The sequence below is a fragment of the Gobio gobio genome (assembly GCF_949357685.1).
Source record: "Gobio gobio genome assembly, chromosome: 14".
Lineage (NCBI taxonomy): Eukaryota > Metazoa > Chordata > Actinopteri > Cypriniformes > Gobionidae > Gobio > Gobio gobio.
This window is the reverse complement of record NC_137107.1, coordinates 40800191-40824368: the sequence shown is the minus strand read 5'-3', so window position 1 is coordinate 40824368 and position 24178 is coordinate 40800191. Positions and strand designations below refer to the sequence as shown.

Sequence of the window (24178 nt, the reverse complement as noted above, 5' to 3'; positions counted from 1 at the left end):
TTGGGACGCAGCACCAGTCAACTCACCAATGTTCCTTGACAGTTCCCTCGTTTAGTTCCCTCATTCACCCTGTGTATTTAGGCTGTGTTCCAGGTAACCCATAACCCGTGTTTTTCCAGCCTTTTTCCAGCCTTCTATCCGTGAAAGTGTACTGGGACGGCAGTCAAACCCGTCACTTTCCACCCGTGAACTCGTAGTAGATCGATGTACTCCCAGTTACGCACTCTGACGTCACATAGCCTGCGAAACAACAATGGCAGCCCCTACGGATGCGGTGTTTATGAAAGTCGTACACGAATAACGTAAAATAAAAGGTATAACAGCTTCTCTTGCCTTATGTGCCGTTTTGTCTCCTCCGTTTTCCTCAAATAAGCAAGAAGTAAGCACCTTTGGCGATAGAGATAATTGTAAATGAGCATAAGCCCCGTACGGTCCACCATGCTTTGTTTACATCTAGATACCACACTTCCTTGCGCTCAGTCAGCTTGGTGTGACTTTGCCTGGAACGCTACGAAGTTGTGAGTCGTGGTTTGAAGTTGTAACTTAAGGGCTCAAAAACCTGCATGGAACGCAGCATTATACTCCCTGTTCTGTTCATTCCTTTGTCAGTTATTGTTCGATGTCCTGCAGTGCTTTATACGTCAACATTCAATGCTATTTTGACCATATCCTGTTTCCTCATCTTCCTTCATTGGCTACCCATGACACATATGAATAAACATCGCCACCTAGATGATTCAGTTATCAGAAAATCCATGTAAAGGCCATAATACATTCGGTTTGATTATATACAACCAAAAAATGCTGAAAAGTTCTAGACTAAAACTTAAAAATAAAAACAAGGGGAAAAAACTATTCATAAAAAAATATATCAAGCAGTGGCGGCTGGTCAATAGAGGGCGCTGGGGTGCCACCCCCATCAAAATTCCAGAAATATACATGTATACAAAAATGATATAAAAATTAAATAAAAATAAAATAGTTTACTCATACGACATGCCGGCTGTTAGTAAGAGCCTCAAACTGGCTTTGATCGGTTAACTATTTTATATGTTCTTCAATATGTTTCATGCGGTTTCATGGGCAAGGGACGCCGGACAAATGGAAGTCTATCTGAGTTCAAAAATCTACGGGCAGCATGTGACCTGAAGCTGGTCTCTAATTGGTTTCTTAAAGATCCTCCTCCGGACACAGGTCGCTGCGTCCCTGGCGAATCAGAATTGGATGTGTGTTATTTTATCCAATCTGATTGGTTCACGTCACCTGTCATTCAACTTTACGCTCTTGGCCACTAAAGCGAAAGTGCGCGGGCGACACCGTCACTCCGACTCCGCCAAAACCTTGTTAGGATGATCACTTTCGTTGAGATGGCAGCAGTTAAACCAAATTCTTTCACAAGGCATTCGTTGGAAGAAAAAAAAAAGGATTAAGGATCCCGAACCGGACCAACACAATTTACAAATCTAGCAGCAGGCCAGTGACAGGATGCAGCTTCACTCGGAGCTTCACGCGCTTGTTATGAGAAACGTAAGTGGCTGGCTGGATGTGTTGTTAGCAATGCCCTTTATTGCTTTCCCTGTCTTTTATTTAAAAGTGTCGGTACTGAAGTTTTGTGGACAACAACGGGGGTAAGAGACCTCAAATATCTGACTGAACAATGCAAACGTCATGACACTACTGAGATGACTGACTTTAATCAGATAGTCATTGAGAAATTTGCTGGCCAGAAAGAAAGGAGAGCAAAATGTATGTTCAAGTAGTCAACATGCTAGTCTGTTGTGGCTGTTTTCTTTTGTTTTTCCTTTCCTCATTCAATTATATGTGGGAAATGAATGTGTAAAAAGATAAAAGTGAAGACACTTTTTTCTCTTTAAGGCTTGAATTTAGTCAACATGCATCTTGATACTGCTTTGTATTTATTTGACTATTTGATTATTTACGCCCCCCAAAAAATAATTATCACCAGCCGCCACTGATATCAAGATATATTTTCTGAAAAAATACAAATTTGCTTCTCACGCAAAGTGTTTAATTACCAATTAAGACAAATAATACTCGCAATAGCCTGCGGTCAAATGAGATGTGAATTCTTCATTGAAGAAAAGAGATCTCACAACACCTAACTGCTTTCTAACTTCTGGAAACCATCTCTACTACAGATTCTCAAGACAGGTGCGTTCAATTTGAAGGGTCCCTGCGCAGTGTTCACTGCTCCCTACTCCCTGAGCACTGTATATCAGTGTCATATTTAACTTTCAAATGTAAAAAATTGCAAATTGCAATGCAAAACATTGTATTAGTCTATTAGTTTTACTTTTAGTAGTTTATTTACTATTATTGGTTTATTGCATAGACTACTGTATATTTAATTGAGTATTAACACATTTGAAGTTGTAGCCAACTGTAACCGTCATTCATATAAAAATACATTTTGATTTGATTAACTTAAATGTGTTCTTAATAATAGTCTTAATAATTGTAGCGGTCTCATAGGCTAGCACGAGCAGCTGCATAGTAAACATTCCTGAGGTGAATAAAGTAAAAATAAAAAATGACAGCGCCTCTACTGCTTCTCAACACTTTTACTTGGTTTGCATATTCATTCAATGTGCAAATGTAACATTCATTGCCCTAACCATTCATAAATCCTACTCTAGTTTGCATAATAATAACAATATTTATGAATACTCAAATGCATACAATCTCCATTGCAGAGCCGTTTAAAAACTCTTCTAACGGCTCTGCTCTATCATTAGTTCAGAGCAGGGCTGGACTGGGGCTAAAATTCGGCCCTGGCAAATCCAGCCCATCCGGCCCATGAGTCCCTCTTGAGTGTTTTAACTGGGGTTAGGGCCTTAAATTGGAGTAAATAAATAAATCTAGGACAGGGACAACTAATGATGGATATTATCGAATTTACTGCAAATGCAGATAACAAACGTAATATTGCACTTTTGTCACACAGAAATGCACTTGACAGTAAACCACTGATTTTGAGCTAGGATACATTAAAGTGAATTTACTGCTTTTAAAATCTGTCATCATTTACTCACTCTCATGTCGTTCCAAACCTGTATGACTTTCTCTCTTCCGTGAAACATAAAAGAAGATATTTTGAAGAATGTTTGTAACAAAGCAGATAGAGCAACTATTGACTACCATAGTTTTTTTTTTCCTACTATGGTAGTCAATAGTTGCTCTATCTGCTTTGTTACAAACATTCTTCAAAATATCATCTTTTGTGTTCAGCGGAACAAAGAAACTCATACAGGTTTGGAACAACTTGAGGGTGAGTAAATGATGACATCATTTTCATTTTTGGGTGAACTATCCCTTTAATGCATGGGATCCAGGCTTTAAAGCTGTTTTGTTAAATTATAATTTAATTACTCTACACTCTAAAAAAAAAAAAAGGTTCTATGGCACCAAAAATGGTTCTTGGCTCGTAATGATAGGGGAACCTTTTTTAGTGCTATATAGCACCAATTTTGGTGCTTCAGCGGTTCTTCAGAGGTGCTATATAGCGTATTTTTTTAGCGTGTAATGACATTTTAACTGAGTTTAACTGTAGGTCAGTTTCATTTAACTGTATGGGCATGGTAGTCACAGGTAAAATCATGCTCCTCATTACCATAGGTATGGTTTCGAAAATAAATAAATAAATAATAATAAACTATTGAATTTGGTTGTGCTAGAGTGACAAGTTTGTAGTTGTGTGTATTGCTGTTTTCCAATTTACCTCGTGATGTATTTACATGGTCGCGGCTGTTTTCAGCTGATTCACCACAGAACCTTTAATGTTCCCATATCACACGATTGTATAAAACAACATTCGGAGTCAAAGTGCCGGTTCATCACTTCATATAGCAGCACAAACGCAGCGCACGTTCGCTGTTGCGCGGATATTCGCCTTTTGCAGTTTCATGCGCCCAAATTTTTAAACAGGGCCTAATATGGACACAGTCTATGGAGGAGGGAAGGTCTCTCTCGCTTTGGCCTGTCAATTCAGAAGACAAACCAATGGGCCGCTGTCCCTGCATGATGGGCCAGTCCGTGGCAAAAAATTTAATAAATAAATAACCTTGTATCGGCCCCAAAGTGCGTCGGCCCACCGGGAAAATGCCCGGTATGCCAGATTACCAGTCCAGCCCTGGTTCAGAGTGACTGGTGACGCGCAATGACAGTTGGGTGATGTTTCGCTCTCCACTTCCTGTGAAGTGATGTATCGATGTTCCCTTATTCCCTACGCTGTTCGCAGTGCCTTTTGAACTGAAAATGTTCGCTCCCTTCGGATTGGAATCTCACTTAAGATGGCGAATACCCTGTGAAGTCCACTTCGCAGTCCACTTATGGCCGAATGGTGTTTCTTCTCCCTCTTAATGCTCAGTATCTTATGGAGATGCCAGGATGCGTGTTACTATCTGATGACATCATTGGACCTTCATCCTCTATTTGGAGTCCATTTGGTGCCATTATTCAACCCACAGGGCCCGTGGGAGAGGATGCTCTAATTGCATCACTCACAGCTCAGAAAGAGGCAGTGCTTTGGGTGTTTACAAAATCATAATTTCCTGATCACTGCCTCAGTGTGTCATTTTAGGAGCAAGAAATGAATGAATTCAATATATTATAGGTTTCAGATTACAATATCAATATATTTGTAATGACATCAGTAGCCTAGTTGCAAGGTGATATATGATATACATTAACACATTTATGTTCTCTTAAAGGGGTCATGAACTGGCTTTAAAAAAATTAAAAAAATGTGTATACTGTTGTCTGAGGTCAACTTATGACGTCCGTGTGGTTTTTACATTCAAAAACATCATAATGAATAAGTAATTGGCTATTTTCTGCCCTGATTTTGAGGCTCTCTCAAGAAATGATCGATTTTAATGGGCTTGCCGCACTGAATACTTGGAAGTAAATGCCCACTGCCAGGATTGGATAAGATTTGCATATTTAATGAGCTTCTGCTCCCCTGTCAGTGAAAGCGTGGTGGAAACCTCAACCGGAATGAATCTCCCACAGGGCTCGCAAAATGTCTTTATCAAACAAACACAATGATTTATCTCTCATCCACCCGCGATTGATTGGAATGTTATTTTTTTATTACTTGGCCCGCCTGATCAGTGAATATAAGCGCGAACCGTACACACACACAAACCAAGTCACGAGAGTTTTTTCTCTATTTTAGATAGTCCATCGGCAGGCCGGGCTTACATTTTGATAGCCCGTCTGAAAAACACATAGCCCCGGGACGTTGGGCTTTGCAAGCCACGGTCCATACATGCCAGAGTCTGATCCCGAATCGCAATGAACCAACAACACCATAAATAAGGGATTATTCAGCCTGTGACAGCGTGCTAAAGTATGTTCAGTTAGACTCATATACATTAATCAATACGATCTGTAACAATGCAATACTATCACATATAAAACATTTTTTACTCACATTAGTGTGTTGCATCATTCATTCATGTAATCTCATCCTGTCTGCAAATCCAGTCTCTTGTTTACAAACAAATAAAAAATAAAGTTCATCCATGCATTCATAATATTGGAATCCGAATGAAGCTTCATATATGTTTGTTTTTATTTGACATATATGAGTATGTTTATTTCTTAAACGTTCGATGCGGTTTAGCTCATGAGTTGGTGGGCACGGCTACAGAATCGGGCATTGTTCTTCTTCTGTTGAGTCTGCGCTTCACTACACTCTGACGTCATATTTCTCTGACTAAAAAGGACGTTTTCAGCTTTGAAACTTACAGGATATTATTATATTACCATGACCTTTTATATATCAAAAGCTCAAGGGAAAGTTGATTTCTCAATTCATGACCCCTTTAATTGGCAAATATTTTCTTATTTTTCCCCAGGAAGAAGTGTTTAATGGACAATATGGTGTGAACAATCATGAGAACATGTTTCAGTTTGTTCCCAACTTTGCAAAACATCTAAAAATAAATTAAATATAAGCATCTTTGATGCTTTCACTTTAGTGCAACCCAAATAAAGCAATGGCAGATGGTAAAATTAGTAATATATATATATATATATATATATATATATATATATATATATATATATATATATATATATATATAGTAATATATTTCAAACACAGTGAAGCTTTTTTCCCCTGACTTTTCAGCATTTCTTTCAAACGTGAGCATTTTTGAGCAAATGGATGCTGAGCGCCCAAAGGCACTGTGCCATGAATAAATTATGCCATTTAATAGTAGCCGTTGTAGAGGATTCATTTATCACAGCCTCTGTGTGATTATACTGTAAAATAAGGACAAATTTAAAGTTGAAATTAATATTTAATGTGTTATGCGTAAGAATGAACCAGAAACATTAGAATTCTGGAATTAGAATTCTTCAAATTTTGCATTTCTTTCTTTCTTTAATTTCATTTTTTTTTCTTGTTGTACTGAATGTTATAAACTGAAATAAATTGTAATTGTAATTGTAAACAAAACAGAAATACTGAATAAGACAACATTCACAGTCATGTCTTTATTTTATGTCATGGAAGTGAAGTTCACAAACGTTCGGGAGGCGTGAACCCATCTAATCTTTCAATTAACCACCAAAGCATATAAACAGCTTCCTACCTCCTTCAGGCATCAGTTGCTTTGCATCCCTCCACCTCCCCATCTCCACCTACTTTACATTTAGGCTTCTTGTTTATCATTCTCTTCTTCCTAGCACTATTAGTCCTTGGGGGGTAAATCTAAGCTCGAGTTGAAGCGGCTTCCTCGAGCCCCTCCACCGCGGACAGCAAGCCAAATACGCTTAAACCTTAATAGCTAAAGAGTATATGGGTAAACAAACTCGTGAAACAGTGTTGGGGGTAGCGCATTACAAGTAACTCGAGTTACGTAATCAGTTACTTTTTCAAAGAAGTCATGCAAGTTACTTTGTTTTCCCATTTACTGACTTACAGCTCTCTTGAATGTTGAAAAAAAAGCAGAGGTTGTGCGTGAATGTGAATTTACTAATCTCACTTGCACAAAAATGTTTTTCTGTATTCCTCAAAATGATTAAAATTAGTCAAATGCAAAATCATAATACTATGTAAACTTCTAATAATTAAATACGTTAAATAAAACAAATAATTTTATGCAATTAATCTTATTTTTATGCATTTTATCTCACTTTATTGACCAATGTTCCTGCTTCTGACCTTCAAGGATTCAGTTAAACCATAATCAAAAATGACTGTGTTTGAAAAAGGATTTTTGGTTTTTATTGATGAAGTACAGTGCATCAAGTATTCACATCCACATTTTGTTATGTTACAGCCTTATTTCAAAATGGATTCAATTAATTATTTTCCTCAAAATTCTACAAACAACTACCCCATGTGAAAACCTGCTCCAGACCAGGTTAGGTTCACAGAGTAACTTACCATGGTAAGTTAACTGACTCTGAGTATAAGTTACCTCTCTTTCCGAAACTGGCTTGACTTACCCTGCTTTCTCGGGTTTGACATACCTCCCATTCTGAAACAGAAAACCCAGTCTCCCTCATTTCAAGTTTACACTTAACCTCCTTTCTGAAACGGCTCCCATGTAATCAGAAATGGCAAAGAGACAAAACAAACAAAAGAAAACAATATTTTTATCCATTACAGACAACAGGGTTGCCAATCATTTCCAATGGCAATTGCTCTGCAAATAAGTGCACACTCAATCACAAATAAAATAAAACAATTTCACTCCAAACTCCAAAGCAAATGTGAATCATCAAATCAGACCACTTCAAATTGTTTCCCCCACCTTAAAAGAGTAAATCATACAGGTGCTGGTCATATCATTAAAATTTAATCAAAAATTAGATTTATTTATTCCGTTCAAAAAGTGAAACTTATATATTATATTCATTCATTACACACAGACTGATATATTTCATATGTTTATTTCTTTTAATTTTGATGATTATAACCGACAACTAAGGAAAATCCCAAATTCAGTATCTTAGAAAATTAGAATATAACTTAAGACCAATACAAAGAAAGGATTTTTAGAAATCTTGGCCAACTGAAAAGTAAGAACATGAAAAGTATGAGCATGTACAGCACTCAATGCTTAGTTGTGGCTCCTTTTGCCTGAATTACTGCAGCAATGCGGAGTGGCATGGAGTCGATCAGTCTGTGGCACTGCTCAGGTGTTATGAGAGCCCAGGTTGCTCTGATAGTGGCCTTCAGCTCTTCTGCACTGCTCTTCTGACTCTGGGACCCTGATTTCCAAAGGAAATGCAAAATTTACTTTCATCAGAGAACATAACTTTGGACCACTCAGCAGCAGTCCAGTCCTTTTTGTCTTTAGCCCAGGCGAGACGCTTCTGACGATGGAAGTTTCATGGGCTCACCCAAATTGCCAGGTTCTTTTCTTCTGGCAACACAACTGTTATCATGCAATTACAAAATCTAAAACCTAAAAATCTCTAAACATTTACTTGGGTCTGTTGTGAATATGAACACAAAAAAGAGAAGCAACAACAAACAACTGACTGAGCAATATATGACTATTAGATGGTACCAAAAGCAATGTTTTAGGATATTTCACACTATGAATTCAGTGATATCACCAGTCTGTAATAATTGTTTAAGGAGTTGGCAACAGCAGCACATATTTGCAAACAGGGCTTGACATATTAGAATAGTCCTATATTTAAGGCATCTGAAATGTGTTCCGCATTAAATCAATATGAGTGCAGTTTGTCCCAAATTTGAGCATTTCACAATTGAAAATTATTTATTAAAATTAACTTGAACTTGAAATTATTTATTGAATTTCAATCAGCTTTGCATATGAGACAAATGTGTTAAAAAATATCAGCGTCTAATGATATTAGAGTTTCATGTTGTGTAGATGTTAACATTATGAGGTTTAGCAGACGTTGGGTTTTGGTCACCATACACTGTAAAAAGTAATCATAAAAAATATCTTAATTCAAATAAAGTGCAAAAACTATTTTTAAGAAATTATTTTAAAAAGTTTTAGATTTTTATTTTTACAGATTTTTCCTTGTTGACCATTTGTTTATGCTTTTTTTTTACAGTATAAAACTTTTATTTTATGGGTTTTTCCTAGATAATTCCTGACACATTGAATAAAGTGACAGCACTAAACGAAAACAAAATGATCTTATTGTCTCATGTATATACTGTATACAACTGAAATTTTCATTCAGTTTTTTTAAGAAATACAGTACACATTTTAAATGAAATACATTTAACATTCAAAATACTATACCAATTAACTAGCCTGGCGTGGCCATACTCAATTCTAGTCAGAATATGAGTCTGGTACCGCTCCATTGAGCTTTGATTATGGGGCGTGTTTCAACCGAGCCAAGAAAGACCTCAATTGGATAGACCCACAACCAATCAGAGCAACGGAGCGACGCGTAATGTTAGTTGTCAAATGTCAACAGAACTCAACTGCACTGTGTTACCAAGTCCGTGTTTTTCTCCATGTCCGCGGGTTGAAGCGATCCCAATTATGTGATTATATAAACCCAGGAATGCGAATTTTAGCAGGCAACCTTGCCAAAATAACATATTTTGCCAACCAAACGCCATTTTTTTTTCCGGAGAACCCCCCGGAAAGTTATTGTTTTGGGCTATAGTTTTGAGTAGCAATTGTGCGCGACATTGCAAAAACACTTGGAAACCCTGTCTGCACGCACGCTGGATTAAGTAACGTTACAAGAAAAAGATGAGTGTAAACGATCTTTGCCAGTAATAAAATAATTTAAGGATACACAGAGTACTTACCAACACGATCATCGTTTCTGAGAGAAATGGTGAAGGTGAACGCATATACGAACAAGTTCTCCGTTTAGGATGAGAGCAAATTCAACCCAAGAGCCTTCGATGACGTGGATGATTACGTTACTGTTTATCATCTGTCCATCATCGTCTAAAGCCCGCCCTGACAATTTCATTGGTCCGAACAGTTTCTGTTCGGGCATAATTCCTCCTCTATGGAGCGAGTCCAGACCGAATTGCCAGAGCAAAAAAAATTGTGGGCGGGGCTAAATTCGGCTGGCATCCAGGCTACCAATTAACAGAAGTTTCATTAAAATGTAATAAAAAGTTGAATTAAATATTCTCATCTTCAAACTGAAGAAATACAAAACTGATACATCTACGTGATTGTCACTGTTTCACATGACTATTGATTCTTAAAAACTGTTTCATTTCTGTTTCATTGTCCAGAAGTACATTTATGTAAACTAATTCTTCACAAACAGTTCTTCAGAGCCCCCAAGAGAAAGTATCCTACAATAATTATGACAATGATTTGCCGCCACCTACTGGAAGTTAGTTACAAGTTTAGTTTAATTACAATTTTTTCATTGATTTTCATTATTCATTTAATAATTTCATTTGTCTGTATATCTCGCAGCTGATAAAATCATACCTGTCCACTATGTTCCAAGCAGGACCGTCTAGACTTGCCAAATGTCAATGGAACACTATTATTATGAACATTATTATCATGAGAGATTATTCATTCTAAAATTCAAAATCAGAATAATCCTCTTGATGTATAGCCTATTCGTATATTGTATGACTAATTCCTACTAAATCACTTATCGAATCCCTGTTCTCTTATTTCTTTGCTCTAAAGCCTATCATTACACTGTCCAAGGTGCACGCTGAGGGGAAGACTGAATTGACTCAGATTGATTGATTTTGTTGATTTTGTTTTCGGTTGTGATTGTAATGCGTGTAGGCCTATAGTAGAGTAGAGTTTATAAATAGACTTTTAAGAGTGAAATATGAATTACCAATGTTAAATTGAACAGATATAATAAAGCAGTTGCAGTCGCATGACATGCAATATTTTAATAGTTGTCTGACTTTTTTGAAACGGGCCTCCAAATTGCAAAGGCCGCCTCTGATGAATCTCTTTTTACATTATGATTGTGTTATCCCTCTTATTCTTTCACTCCATTCTCCCGGAAAGGACCACACGAAGACAGTATTCTGAGCTCACACATGCAACACGTTTACTGGAGATACATGAGAAAGCACCTAACAGACATGAACTGATGAATTGCCACTCATCCTGTCACAAAACATCATACAAAAAATATTCATATAAGAATAAACAAAGCTAATACACAGAAGAAAAAGAAAAAATACAGATTCCATATAGGCCTACATGCTGTGACACCGGATTATTCGTCAATTGTGATCTTTTTTAAACCCCAACATAAAATAAATAGTCTTAAACACATTTCTAAAGAGATCTATTTGACTTTAAAGGAAAATAAAGTCACTTCTATCAACATTCTACAGACCGGAGAGAAATTGTACCTGCCAGTTAACTCGACAGCTTATGGAACTGACGAGAAAATGGCTGACGTCGCTCACTTCTTACTCTCATCGCCTGCAGGTGTCTCCAAATCCTCTCTACTTAGATGCATTTAATACACATCAACAATAAACATAATGAAATTGCTTTACAACTATAGCAAGCATTTTTGGCACAGTGCATAATTAGTTCCTTTTTTCTCTGTTACATTACTGTTAGTTATGACGAAAGCATTCGTGAGAGTGCAGAAATCGAGTTGCATTGACAAAGTCATTGCTATGGAATTCCAAAGCTGCCAATATTAAAGGGGTGATGAATTGAGAAATCAACTTTCTTTTGAGCTTTTGATATATAAAAGGTCATGGTAATATAAGAATATCCTGTAAGTTTCAGAGCTGAAAACTTCCTTGTTAGTCAAAGAAAAGCTTTTATTGACACCAGGCTCAGCAAACGATGGATCTCAGAACGTGCCGGGCTATGACGTGAGAGTGTAGTGAAGCACCGCCTCAACAGAAGAAGAACAACGCCTGATTCTGTAGCCCCGCCCACCGTCTCGTGCCACTGACAGGACAGCTAAGAGCAGCATAGAGCTAAACAGCATCGAATTTCTAAGCAGTAAACTTACCACATAAGCTTTTCGGATTCGGCTTTTTAAGCATTCGGATTTCAAAATTATGAATGCATGGATGAACTTTGTTTTTAATGAACATCCAGCTCACGTGGAGAAGACATTGCACGTATGTTCATTCAGGGTTGCCAACTCTCACGCATTTGCCGTGACACACGCTTTCAGGCTCTGTCTCACAGTCTCACTCTGCCCAACTTAATCTCACGCCTAATTGCCAAACCAGCTTTTGATATTAAACAAAGTCTAAGCGTTTAATTTTTTTTTTTTAAGTTTTAATGCGAAATTCCATTTTGGTGCTAATGTGGCATAACAGTTAAAGCCAGAGGCGTTGAAAAGCGGAGTTGCGACATGCATGCTCTCATCTCCCGGCGGCGCGCGCGGTCACTTGGTTCATAGAGCGATCAATACTTCTAGCGCTGTGTCAACACATTTGAATGGCTTAAGCGGATACACAACGGCTTCACTATACAGATGTTTGCAGCAAGTTTTGGTAAACAGTACAGCATAGTGTGCATTCATTATTACGTCAACCATATTTACAGGATTGTTTTATAATGGAGAGTGATTGAGATGTTCATCATTAATGTAAATGTTTTTCTTGTATTTAGCCCTCAGGTCACTGACAGGGGAGCAGAAGCTCATTAAATATGCAAATATTATCCAATCCTAGCCGTGGGCGTTTACTTTCAAGTCTTCAATGCGGCACACCCATTAAAACAGAGCATTTTTCAGAGAGCCTCAAAACCAGGTCAGAAAATATCATATTACTTATTCATTACAATGTTTTTGAATGTAAAAACCACGCAAACGCAATAAGTTGACCTCAGACAACAGTATAAAAAAATGTAAAAGCCAGTTCATGACCCTTTTAAAAATAAAAAAATGCATAAATAAATAAATATACAAATAAATGTAAAATAAAGCAAAAATAAATAAATAAATAAATATACATAGAAAAGCAAATAACTTATTTCTTTATTTATGTATATAATTTTTTTCCCTTATTTATTTATTTATTCTTTTATTTCCACATTTATTTATTTATACATGTATGTATTTATACATGTATGTATTTATACATGTATGTATTTATACATTTATTTATTTATACATTTCTTTGTGCATAGGGTAATGAGGAGGGCATGGTTTACCTCAGACCAGGGATGTAGTGGAGGCTAAACGCACGTAAACGCCGTTTACGCACCTCCCAAAATTCGGAAATAGCGTTTACCCACCTCCAAAGTGCGTTTATCCACCTCTAAATTGAGTTTATCCACCTCTAAATAGCCTACAGTTCCTAAGCCATTTTAAATTAAGCTTATGTCGTTTTAGTTTCATATTGTTCATTTTCATTGGTTGTTTGTTGTACAGTTAGACAAAGTCTTTCATATTGCGCTGCGACTGTCAGTGTGAGTAGTGGGAAGTTCGGATCATTTTACTGACTCGGATCTTTGAGTCTCGTTTAGCATATCAGAACCCATATGTTGCGTAATGCGCATGCGCGGTCAACACAAAATGAACGAATCTCTCTCTGAGACAACTCGGTAGTCCCGAGACATATTAAAGATTGGTTCAAAATGAACGAATCATTCATGAACGACACGCAAGTTGACGCAACCAAGATTCAAAAATGGATATCCGGCAATTTTTTAAGCGCCGTCAAGACAGCAGCCCTCCTCCTAATGCCAGCAAACGGGCTCGGCTACAAGCCCAAAGTGAGTGAGCTCGGAAAACAGTACTAAACTTTATGTTTTTGGGGTTAATTTGGTTCACGGTTAGATTCATGCCACTGACTCAACAAGTCACCTCTTCCTTTTTCCATTAGCCAATGTAGGCCTACAATTAAAATTCAGGATACATTATTATCAGATATATAACTGAATGTAATTATATGCATTCTCTGGTATTTATATCACTGAAAGTTTGTGACAACAAGCTCCCTTTGCTAGTCAGCTAGCTAGTTATTGTTATCGCTACAGCCGTTCGCGGTACGGTAAACGTTTATATGGTAATAACAGCGAGTTGGACCAATCAGAGGCGTCACTGTTAAGCTTAGGACTTTGGGTAGTGTAGTTTTTCTTACAGACCTCTAGCTACAGAAGCAGAAACTTTAGTTTCACAACTCGTGGTCAGTCTACCTCAGATGTTTTAGACATTATGGCTGATAATCTAAATCCTTATGGAAAAAAATCAATGGGAGTTTTACTTCCTGTTTGCGTCTTTAGATTTCTCATAAATTCATCAAAAGTTTACATTCTAAATGCAATCACAAGCGATCGCTGTCTGCACCCTGTCATCATCAACACAAAGCTCTCGCTCTTCTGTAAAATGCAGTCGGATCCAAATATGGTCATCTCCTTTTTATCAGCAACCAATCGTGAAAGTAAAAGGGGTGATTTAACTCTAAATGCGCAATCTCATTGGCTGATGCAAATTTCTGTGACCCGTTTTCTCAAAATGACTTTTCTCTCCAAGTCCGAAATCTCCACTTCAGAAGCAACTACAGTAGACTATATACACAAAACTTTCCAGTCTTGTACCTAGTTATATTATAAAAACATTTACAGAGGGATTTGTAAATATATAATTCCTAACCTGATTTATATAACATTTTATAAACAAAAAAAAAAACATAAATATTTTTTTAAGGCTATTGACACTATATTCTGATTAACAGGATAACAAAAGTAAACATAAATCCCTCTGTAAGTTTTTCCCCATCTAATATGTGAACACAATGAAAAAAAAATATTTTGAACCTGGCTTTATCCAATAGTCTACTCAGATTTCGTTTTTTAAAATATGTGCAAATTAGCACATATATAATTAGATAATGCCTACTTTGCATATTTAAACATTAAATATATATATTTTTTCTCATCTTTAATCAACTGGGAAAGTTTCATAGTGATATCTGCTTGTTAAAAACTGGTAACCAAACCAACTAGTTGTTTGGTAACTTGTAAAATATGTACGAATTAGCAAAAATAGTATGAATTCGTACGAGTGAGGTCATATCAATTCGTACGAATTAGCCACCTCGTAAAATTAGTACGAATTGCTGTGAGATTGGGCTGCATACACCGGTAGGCAGTAGCCCACCTTACCGTGACCACGATGCGGTCACCCAGAATTTATAGTTTACCCTCCTTTTTTTTTACCACTACACCTCTGCCTCAGACATAGTAATCAGCAAAAACCACAGACCTCGCCTACTATGAGCTTGATTGCTATGTCTTAGGTAAACCACACCCTCCTCATTACCCTACGCACAAAGAAATGTGGGAATAAATAAATGTAGAAATACTTAAATGTAGAAATAAATAAAAGAATAAATAAATAAATTTGGCAAAAAATAAATATATACATAAATAATTATTTATTTGAGTTTTTTTGCTTTTCTACGTATATTTATTTATATATTTGTGCTTTTTTTCATTTATTTATATATTCATTTATTTTTAATATTGGCAGCTTTGGAATTCCATACACTGCAACCTTGAGAGCTGCAATAGTAAAAATGTGCTAAACGTTTTCCATAGATCCACATGTAATTCTTAGCTATTTCATATGCAAAAATGTTAGCCAATCATAGTAGTTGGTGTTTACACTGGAGTCTCACAGCAGACACACCCCTTCAAACAGAGCGTTCAAATCAGAGGGCTAAAATCAGGGTTATTCAGTTCATTGCCCCTTTAAAACTGTTTAACGACATAATTTGAATTAGCTTCTTAAAACATTCCACCACATATCAACTTTTTTTCAGACTAATCTTTTTTTTTTAACCCTACTGCAAGCCTGGTTTTAGTGTCAGCTGTGGATTTTGTCTACATATTACTTAGGGTTTTTGGATTTTTTCCTTTCTGCACCAAAACATAGATCTGATTTGCTGTCTGCACTGAGACGAGCCGTAGTAGTACAGAAGAGGATCCAGAAAAACACTTGCGCTCCCCAAACACACAGCCAACAGGTAAGCAACATATGATGAATCTCCCTCCCCTTCAGTAGCTAAACGAACACAGTGGTACAACAGGATGCCATTGGTTGGAGCGAAACACACCACAAACTCAATCAGCACGGCAATAACCATAATCACAGCTCTCCTTCGTTTGCCTGAAGATGATGATGATGTTGCTAAGCGATCAGACTTTGCACTGAGTACATATATTATGGTAAAGTAGCTCACTAAGGTGACAACCAGCGGCAAGAAGAAGTAGAGGCAGGAGAGGATGGAGAACAGGTAAACGTACTGCTGTTTTTGATACAGAACGTCATGACAAGTGACGCCCACATCATAAATCTGGACCGTTTGTCTCATTAAGAGAAGTGGCACCGTGCCAGCGAGTGCCAGCAGCCAGACCAGCACACATACACACGTGGCTTTCCTTGCACTCCTCCAGGTTAGAGAGGCAACAGGAAACACCACGGCCAGCATTCTGTCCACACTCATGCACATCATCAGCAGTATGGAGCAGTACATGTAGCAGTAGTAAGCAGCACTGAGCACACGACACGCCACCTCACCGAACACCCAATCTGAAGCGTTCAGCTGGTAGTGGATCTTCAGAGGCAGCAGCAGGGTGAAGAGCAGGTCCACACACGCCAGGTTAGACATGTAGATCACAGCTGGTTTCTTCACTTGAATCCTACAGGTGAACGTCACCAAGGCCAAAGCGTTCAGGGGCAAACTAATGAGGATGATGAAGATGTAGAATGAGGGCATGACACGTGTGACCATCAAGCCCTTGAGAAAGAGAAAGGCCTCTTCGGAGACGTTGAATGAGGAACAGTTGAGCTCTGGCTCTTGGTTCATAATAATAAAGTATGGTTTAACAACAACACCTGTAGATAAACGTACAAAAGCACAACACCATTAGTGAAAGTTCACACAACCAGGGTGTTTCTTGCCTTTTATGAGCATTCCCCATTCTAACAATCTCATTTGTACCTTTTCATACAATCTGCCTACACCACACTGACTATTTTCCAAAAATCTTACATTTTCGTACAAATCACATTGTACAAACTATTTTTAAATTGCCACCTGTATAATATATATATAAAATACTTGTGTTTTCTTATGTGATCAGGGCTGCATTTCCCGCTAACGTTGTCTCTTAGCGCACTACGAAGACTCTAAAGGTATAACTTAACTAAAGGTATCCCATTTCTAGGCGTGTTCCCCGAGCTATACCTTAGGAGGTTGCCTTCTTAAGTGCGATGTTTGCAGGTGCTGTCCGTGGCTGCGGTGCTGAATTAATTTATCATTGGCTCAAAAATCGATGATTAACTCAATGCAGGGGCTGTTTAACTGCATTGTGTGAGAAAGCGGTGTTCTTTATAATAGAAGCACTTCAGAAATAGTTGAAATTGCATTTATCGGAACATGTGAGATCTTATAAATATAATCCAAATTGCAAACTAAATCCAACAGTGGATATTTTAAATAATTTTGAAAGTATTGTGCGAACCCGCAACCTCTCATGTCCAAACATTTCATGAATCAACACTACACAAACTAGCAGTAGGCCTATGCCATTTATATTATCATAATATATTTTGCCATTTACTCCACAAGCAGGGTTAATTGCCCACATCACATTATTGGTGTAAATCATTAATTTCTTTTATCAGATGACCTACTAATTAAAAGCGCAACACGCGAAACAATCAACAGCTATAGCGGAGAAAAAAGAAAGAAAGAGAAGAACGGCAGCAACTGAATTTCAGGGCTGAGCTCCGTCGGGTTTTGTCTTGACAAAGTTGGACCAACAAGATCTAAAAGCTGCTGAATTTTGAATTGAATTTTTGAATTGCCGTGGCAGGCAAGCTTCTGACATGGTAGCCAGGGGACTAAAGTTTTCACGGATGAAATAGTGCACATAGAAATGGCTCGGCGGACGGCACCGTCTTTGATTTAGCACAACTATTCGCTTTATTCTTAACTAAGATCGTTTCGGGAAACACATATTAACGTTAAGATACACCTTAACGTATAACTTAAGAATGACGTAGTGTTAAGAAGGTTTCGGGAAATCCAGCCCAGGTTAGTAGGAAAATAAATTCAAGATGTAACCTAAGGCCCTGTTTACACCTGGTATTAAGTTGTGTTGGCACATGGCTATCACTGTCAGCCATCTTGGATTAATGATGTCATCAAGCAATGAATATTTGGAATGCAAGACAGTAGCCACTGTTACAATATTGCTGTCAATCTACTGACACTGCCCTCAAGTGGTTTGGAGAAAATTACCATTTTAAATGAACCCTAAATGAAGTTAAATGAACTGTCCACAAATGTGGACACCATGCATGAAAGTGTTTTAACAGCAAAATCATCCTAAATACATCTGGCTGCACATGATGCTCCACCCCATGCCCACTCTGTTTGGTTCGATCGTCTACATGATAGGAAATATGTTCGTCGTTGATGTGGGATGGTGCATGTTGTTCAAATCTGGAAAATCTGTGAATGTGTTGTTACAAAATGTATTGGTTGATTATCCACAGCAGGAGGGTCAGCTATTCATGTATTATGAATTAAATGATGAAATGCGATCAGGAGATCTTGGATCTTACGTTCTATGACATTCTCAGATCAAGGGTGCTCCTAATAATTCACAATAATATAAGACTCTAACCTATTGATCTACCATTCTTGTTGCATTAGAAACCTCTCTTTTACTGAAGTAATATTTTATTAGTGTTTCTCTGCTTTAACTTAAGTACAGAAACCTTACAGGGTTTGTGTACACTGTCCACGCAAATGTTATATTGTCTGTGCATTATAGCCAAGACAACTCCGAACATGTTTCCTATCATGTATGCCTATAAAAGAGAACTGAGCCAATCAGAGTAAGTATGGGGCGGAGCGACACATATAGCCCTGCCCCAGGTGCAGCCTGCTGTGAAGTAAAGGGAAGTATAATGTTATTTGGGAGTGTGTACTTGTACAACATGTGGCCTTACCTATCAGAGTGTCATTGTCCAGAGTCCACTCGTCTGTTCCTGTGTAGTCATCTGTAAATAAAGACATGTCAAATATACACAACATCTCCATATTCGGCTGCACATAATATCACACAGGCCGCCCCACTCTGCAGACTGCAGCCAGATACTTTTCCTGCAGGTATATTTTTGTAAATTAAAGTCGGTATGAAACAGAAGTTGCCATAGTCTTTTTTCTCTAATTGTGAGGTACACTCTAAAAAAATGGTGGATCTTTACATGTAGTATGTAAATGTATCGTTCTGAAGAACCCTTTATAGACGGTTTCAATGGCAACAACATAAACAAACACTACTGCGCATGCGCGCGTTTGTGGCCCAAACTTAACTTCCGGTAGACGTCCGCAAAGAATCAATAACAACAGTGGCTGCGTTATCTTTCTTATGCGCAATCATCTTTCATTTTAACTGGGCAGCATTATTTTAATTTACATGTTTTTATTGTTTCAGCATGTTTATTATAAATAATCTCCCATTTCTGTCTGCAATATAGAGTGGGGGAAACGCCCCCCTTAAAGGGTTAGTTCACCCAAAAATGTAAATTCATACATTAATTTCTCACCCTCATGTCGATCCCAACACGTAAGACCGTGGAGAAGAAGAAAAATATCTTAAGTTGTGTTCCGAAGATGAACGAAGGTCTTACAGGTTTGGAAGGACATGAGGGAGAGTAATAATGACAGAATTACAATTTTGGGGTGAACTAATAACCCTTTAAGGACCGTGTAATGCCGTTTTCTGTACAGTGTCTTATATAAATGCTTGCGCGCTCGCCTTCAATCATGCAATGCATCGGAATAACAAGTTTCTTTGTTTCATAACATAAGATTAATGTTGGGAAACTTAACTTGTAGATAAAGTACCCTATTTGAGATTGATTGTATATGAATGCATCACAAAATCCTGTGCTCTATGGGCACTGCCATTATAGAGGACAAAGCGAAAGTTGTTTTGCACTCCGTGATAAAGGCAAATTTAAATATTTTACGGGAAACATAAATCCGATCAGTTATCCGGATGGTGACCACTTGATGTGAACAAATGTAAACTGGCCGTGTCCTGATTGACTGATGATCACGGTGCTCGCATGTTAATGCCAAGTGTAAACGCAGCCAGAATAAGTTACCTCTAGAGTAGATTATTTCTGATAACAAGCAAAATAAAAAAGAAGTAAATTACATTAGACATACCATCTAAATTACATTTGACGCTGCTCAGAATTTGCTTAACGTATGGCGGCACTTATTTAACGATTGGCGGTGTTCTGAAAACGCAAATTTGACTTTCAATACGCTAAAACGGCATCATTGACGTATTTCACAAGCTTTTTATGGCGTTTGTAATTCCAACGTAAATACTGTTCAAAACGTTGACTGTAAACGTGGTTAATCTAAAGCGTAATTCTGACTCTTTTGGCTGGTCATACATTTGCGCGAATCGCGCTGCAAAATGTCTATTCGCGTCTTTGCATTGACTTAACATGTAAATCACTCGCGTGAAACGCGTCTTTCGCGTCTGGTGTGAACGCACCATTAGAGTTTAGGGTTCTTTATTCCCGCCTTTTTGTTTTCAAATCTGTAACTGTCAAAGCCACCGCTTTACTGATTTTCTGGAGCTCAGCCATCCAATTACACAGATTGTCAACAGATAAATTATTTCTTTCTTAAAATATCTGAAAATATTAACTTTCAAATTGTAACTTTTTATTACATTTATGATCCATGTTGTTAGATTTTTTAAATGACTTTATGCATGAACATACCCAGTCACAAAAAAAACAAAAAAACAAATATTAAAGCTATCCCATGCTTTATCTCACAAACATGTTTCCTATCATGTATGCCTATGAAAGAGAACTGAGCCAATCAGAGTAAGAATGGGGCGGAGCGACACGTGTAGCCCTGCCCCAAGTGCAGCCTACTGTGAAGTATAGGGAAGTATAATGTTATTTTGGAAGTGAGACGATTAGAGTGTGTACTTGTACAACTAGTGGCCTTGCCTGTCAGAGTGTCATTGTTGTCCAGGCTTAGTGGCAGAGTCCACTCGTCTGTTCCTGTGTAGACATAAATAAAGACATGTCAAATATACACAGCATCTCTCCATCTCCATATTCTGCTGCACTAAAGAATATCACTCAGCCCCACTTCACTCTGCAGACTGCAGCCAGATACTTTTTCTGCAGGTATATTTTTGTAAATTAAAGTCGGTATGAAACAGAAGTTGCGATAGTCTTTTTTCTCTAATTGTGAGGTACACTCTAAAAAAATGGTGGATCTTTACATGTAGGAACAGTACTATTTAGAAATGTATCGTTCTGAAGAACCCTTTATATGCCGAAATGGTTCTTTGTGTTAGAGTTTAGGGCTATTTTTGTTTTTCAAATCTGTAACTGTCAAAGCCACCGCTTTTACTGATTTTCTGGAGCTCAGCCATCCAATTACACAGATTGTCAACAGATAAATTATTTATTTCTTAAAATATCTGAAAATTTTAACTTTCAAATTGAAACTTTTTATTAAATTTATGATCCATATTGTTAGATTTTTTAAATTACTTTATGCATGAACATACCCAGTCACAAAAAAATATTAAAGCTATCCCATTATCTCACTTTTACCTTTTAACATCGTAAAGGGCTCACATATTGTACATGTTTGCTAATTTTGGCCTTCATAAATGATTGTTTTTAAATAAACTGGAAAAGACACACTGTTAACTCTAAACTCAATTGTGTATTTCAGATGCTGTCACGTCCCAAAACTTAATTATCTGAAGAGAACAACTGCCACTCAAAATACACACACAATGAAGGACGTAAAGATACTAGATATTATAATGTTTCACTGGAACTTGGTCTTCATTACATAGATCATGTTCAATATCAATTGTTATTTATTAATGTATTCAGCAAGTAACTGTTGTTAGATTGATCAACATTTTTGTACATAACCCCAAAGGCTGGGAAACATTGCTCTGCACCGTTTCATTGTTTGGACAGACAATGCCAAACATACAGCAGAGAGCGCTGAATACACACTTTTTTGATTACAGCTATTTTTACAATGCATCTGATACCATCACCGTACCATGGTGCAGATATAGTATTTTTTAAGGTATGACATACATTTCAAAATCAATATGATAAAATTGTACAAAAACTATGAATTGTAAAAGCAAATGAAAATTCCATACACTCATAATAAGATATTATCAAGGTTTCAGTCACATATTATGCTACGCACCAGCAAGACATCAAATTATGTCACTTTTTACGCATATTGAACTGATGATCTACTTACTGTTAATTGTGGCAGTGCACATGTGTGCAATTACACCTGAAAGCAAGATTATTTGAATCCCCATGACAATCAGCTGGCTATTTCTAACTCCAAACGCTTTACTCACAAATTTATAGCCACTGGCGGATCATTTTCATAATGTATTCATGGTATGATGCCTTGCTGTCACAGTATTACCAATTTCTACATTTACCTGCTTGCTCAAAAATGCAACAGAAAAGTCAGGGGGCGGAAAAGCTTTGCTGTATTTGTAGGAATGTTATTTGTTAACATTGCAAAAAACATAATCTTAATTACATTGCATGAGAAGCAAACTTGTGAGACTTTTTCAGAAAATGCAACTTGAATTCAGTATATTGAATCGTCTAGCTTGCGATGTGTATTCATGTCTAGCCAAGTAATTTTTTTTTTTTTTTTTGGACAACTCCTGTGAGCCTACTAAATGTTCCTTACCTCTCGGTAATTAGCTTTGCAGATACCATTTCTTTCTAAAAAGGAACACAGTTGTGAGGATACTAGTAATTTTGAAAGAAAAGATCAAGATCAGTCTGTAATTAACTAATTCTTTAGGATCAAGTTGTGTTTTTCTTAATCAGAGGTTTGATAAAAGCCAGCTTAAAAGTTTTTGGTACATATCCTAATGACAATGATGAATTGCATACAGAAAGGCTGTAAAAATTGCTAGATCTGCTTATTTCTCGACTCTCTTAGAAGAACACAAACATAACCCTAGGTATTTATTCGATACAGTAGCAAAAAAAAAAAAAAAAAATGTATAACCATGCAGCCGTCTACTACAGTATCACATCAGACAGAGCATTGTAGTGTCACTGAGGAAAAATTACACTCATTCACTGCATGGGAGAAGAAGAATTGGCTAAACTTGTTAAATCATCAAAATCAACAACATGTATGCAGGACCCTATACCGACTAAGCTACTGAAAGAGAAGCTTCCAGAGGTCATAGATCCATACATGACCATGACATTAGGATATGTACCGAAAACTTTTAAGTTGGCTATTATTAATCCACTTATTAAAAAAACACAACTTGATCCTACAGAATTATAGCCTGGATGCCAGCCGAACTTAGCCCCGCCCAAAACATTTGAGCTCGGGCAGTTCAGTCTGGGCTTGATCCGTAGAGGAGTAATTATGCCCGAACAGAAACTGTTTGGACCAATGAAATTGTCAGGGCGGGCTTTAGACGATGATGGACAGATGATCAACAGTAATGTAATCATCCACGTCATCAAAGGCGCTTGGGTTGAATTTGTTCTAATCCTAAATGGAGAACTTGTTCGTATGCATTCACCTTTACTATTTCTCTCAGAAATGATGATCGTGTTGGTAAGTACTCTGTGTATCCTTAAATTATTTTTTTACAACACCGGCAAAGATCGTTTACACTCCTCTTCTTCTTCTAACGTTACTTATTACCAGCGTGCTAGCAGACAGGGTTGCCAAGGGGGGGGGGGGGGGGGGGGGGTGTTCTCCGGGAAAAAAATGGCATTTGGGGGGTAAAATATGTGTTATTTTGGCTCCTGCTAAAATTCACATTCCTGGGTCTGTATGTCACATAATTGGGGTCGCTTCAACCCGCGGACTTGACAACACAGTGCAGTTGAGTTCTGTTGACATTTGACAACTAACGTTATGTGTCGCTCTGTTGCTCTGATTGGTTGTAGGTCCATCCAATTGAGGTCTTTCCTGGTTCGGTTGAAACACGCCCCATAATCACAGCCCAACGGAGCAGTATCAGACTCATATTCTGGCTAGAAGTGAGTATGACGACTTCAGGCTAACAGAATTTGTCAATTACAGGCCAATCTCAAATCTACCCTTTCTGTCAAAAATACTAGAAAAGGCAATGTCCTCACAATTATGTTCCTTTTTTTTAGA

The 24178-nt window shown here is 37.5% G+C and overlaps 2 protein-coding genes across 2 annotated transcripts in view; both read right to left on the bottom strand.

The window, feature by feature from the left end:
- LOC307137479 (uncharacterized protein) overlaps nt 1–24178 on the bottom strand; it is an 890992-nt gene that overhangs the window by 404469 nt on the left and 462345 nt on the right. The gene's annotated exons all lie outside the window — the stretch shown is intronic.
- LOC307137316 (proteinase-activated receptor 1-like) lies at nt 15434–22374 on the bottom strand. The gene is made up of 4 exons (XM_079834915.1): nt 22277–22374; nt 20977–21030; nt 18940–18990; nt 15434–16812 (listed from the first exon to the last, which is right to left on the bottom strand). The coding sequence occupies exons 1-4, from the start codon at nt 22338–22340 to the stop codon at nt 15809–15811; spliced, it is 1173 nt and encodes a 390-aa protein (XP_079691041.1). The 5' UTR covers nt 22341–22374; the 3' UTR covers nt 15434–15808.

Excerpts from the sequence above, each read along its gene's own strand:
- LOC307137316 (XM_079834915.1), bottom strand. The coding sequence starts at position 22,340 with ATGGGGATTCAAATAATCTTGCTTTCAGGTGTAATTGCACACATGTGC. Across the intron at positions 21,031-22,276 it reads GTGCACTGCCACAATTAACA|GAACAGACGAGTGGACTCTG; the intron begins GTAAGTAGATCA and ends ATGTCTACACAG. Across the intron at positions 16,813-18,939 it reads GGACAATGACACTCTGATAG|GTGTTGTTGTTAAACCATAC; the intron begins GTAAGGCCACAT and ends GTTTATCTACAG.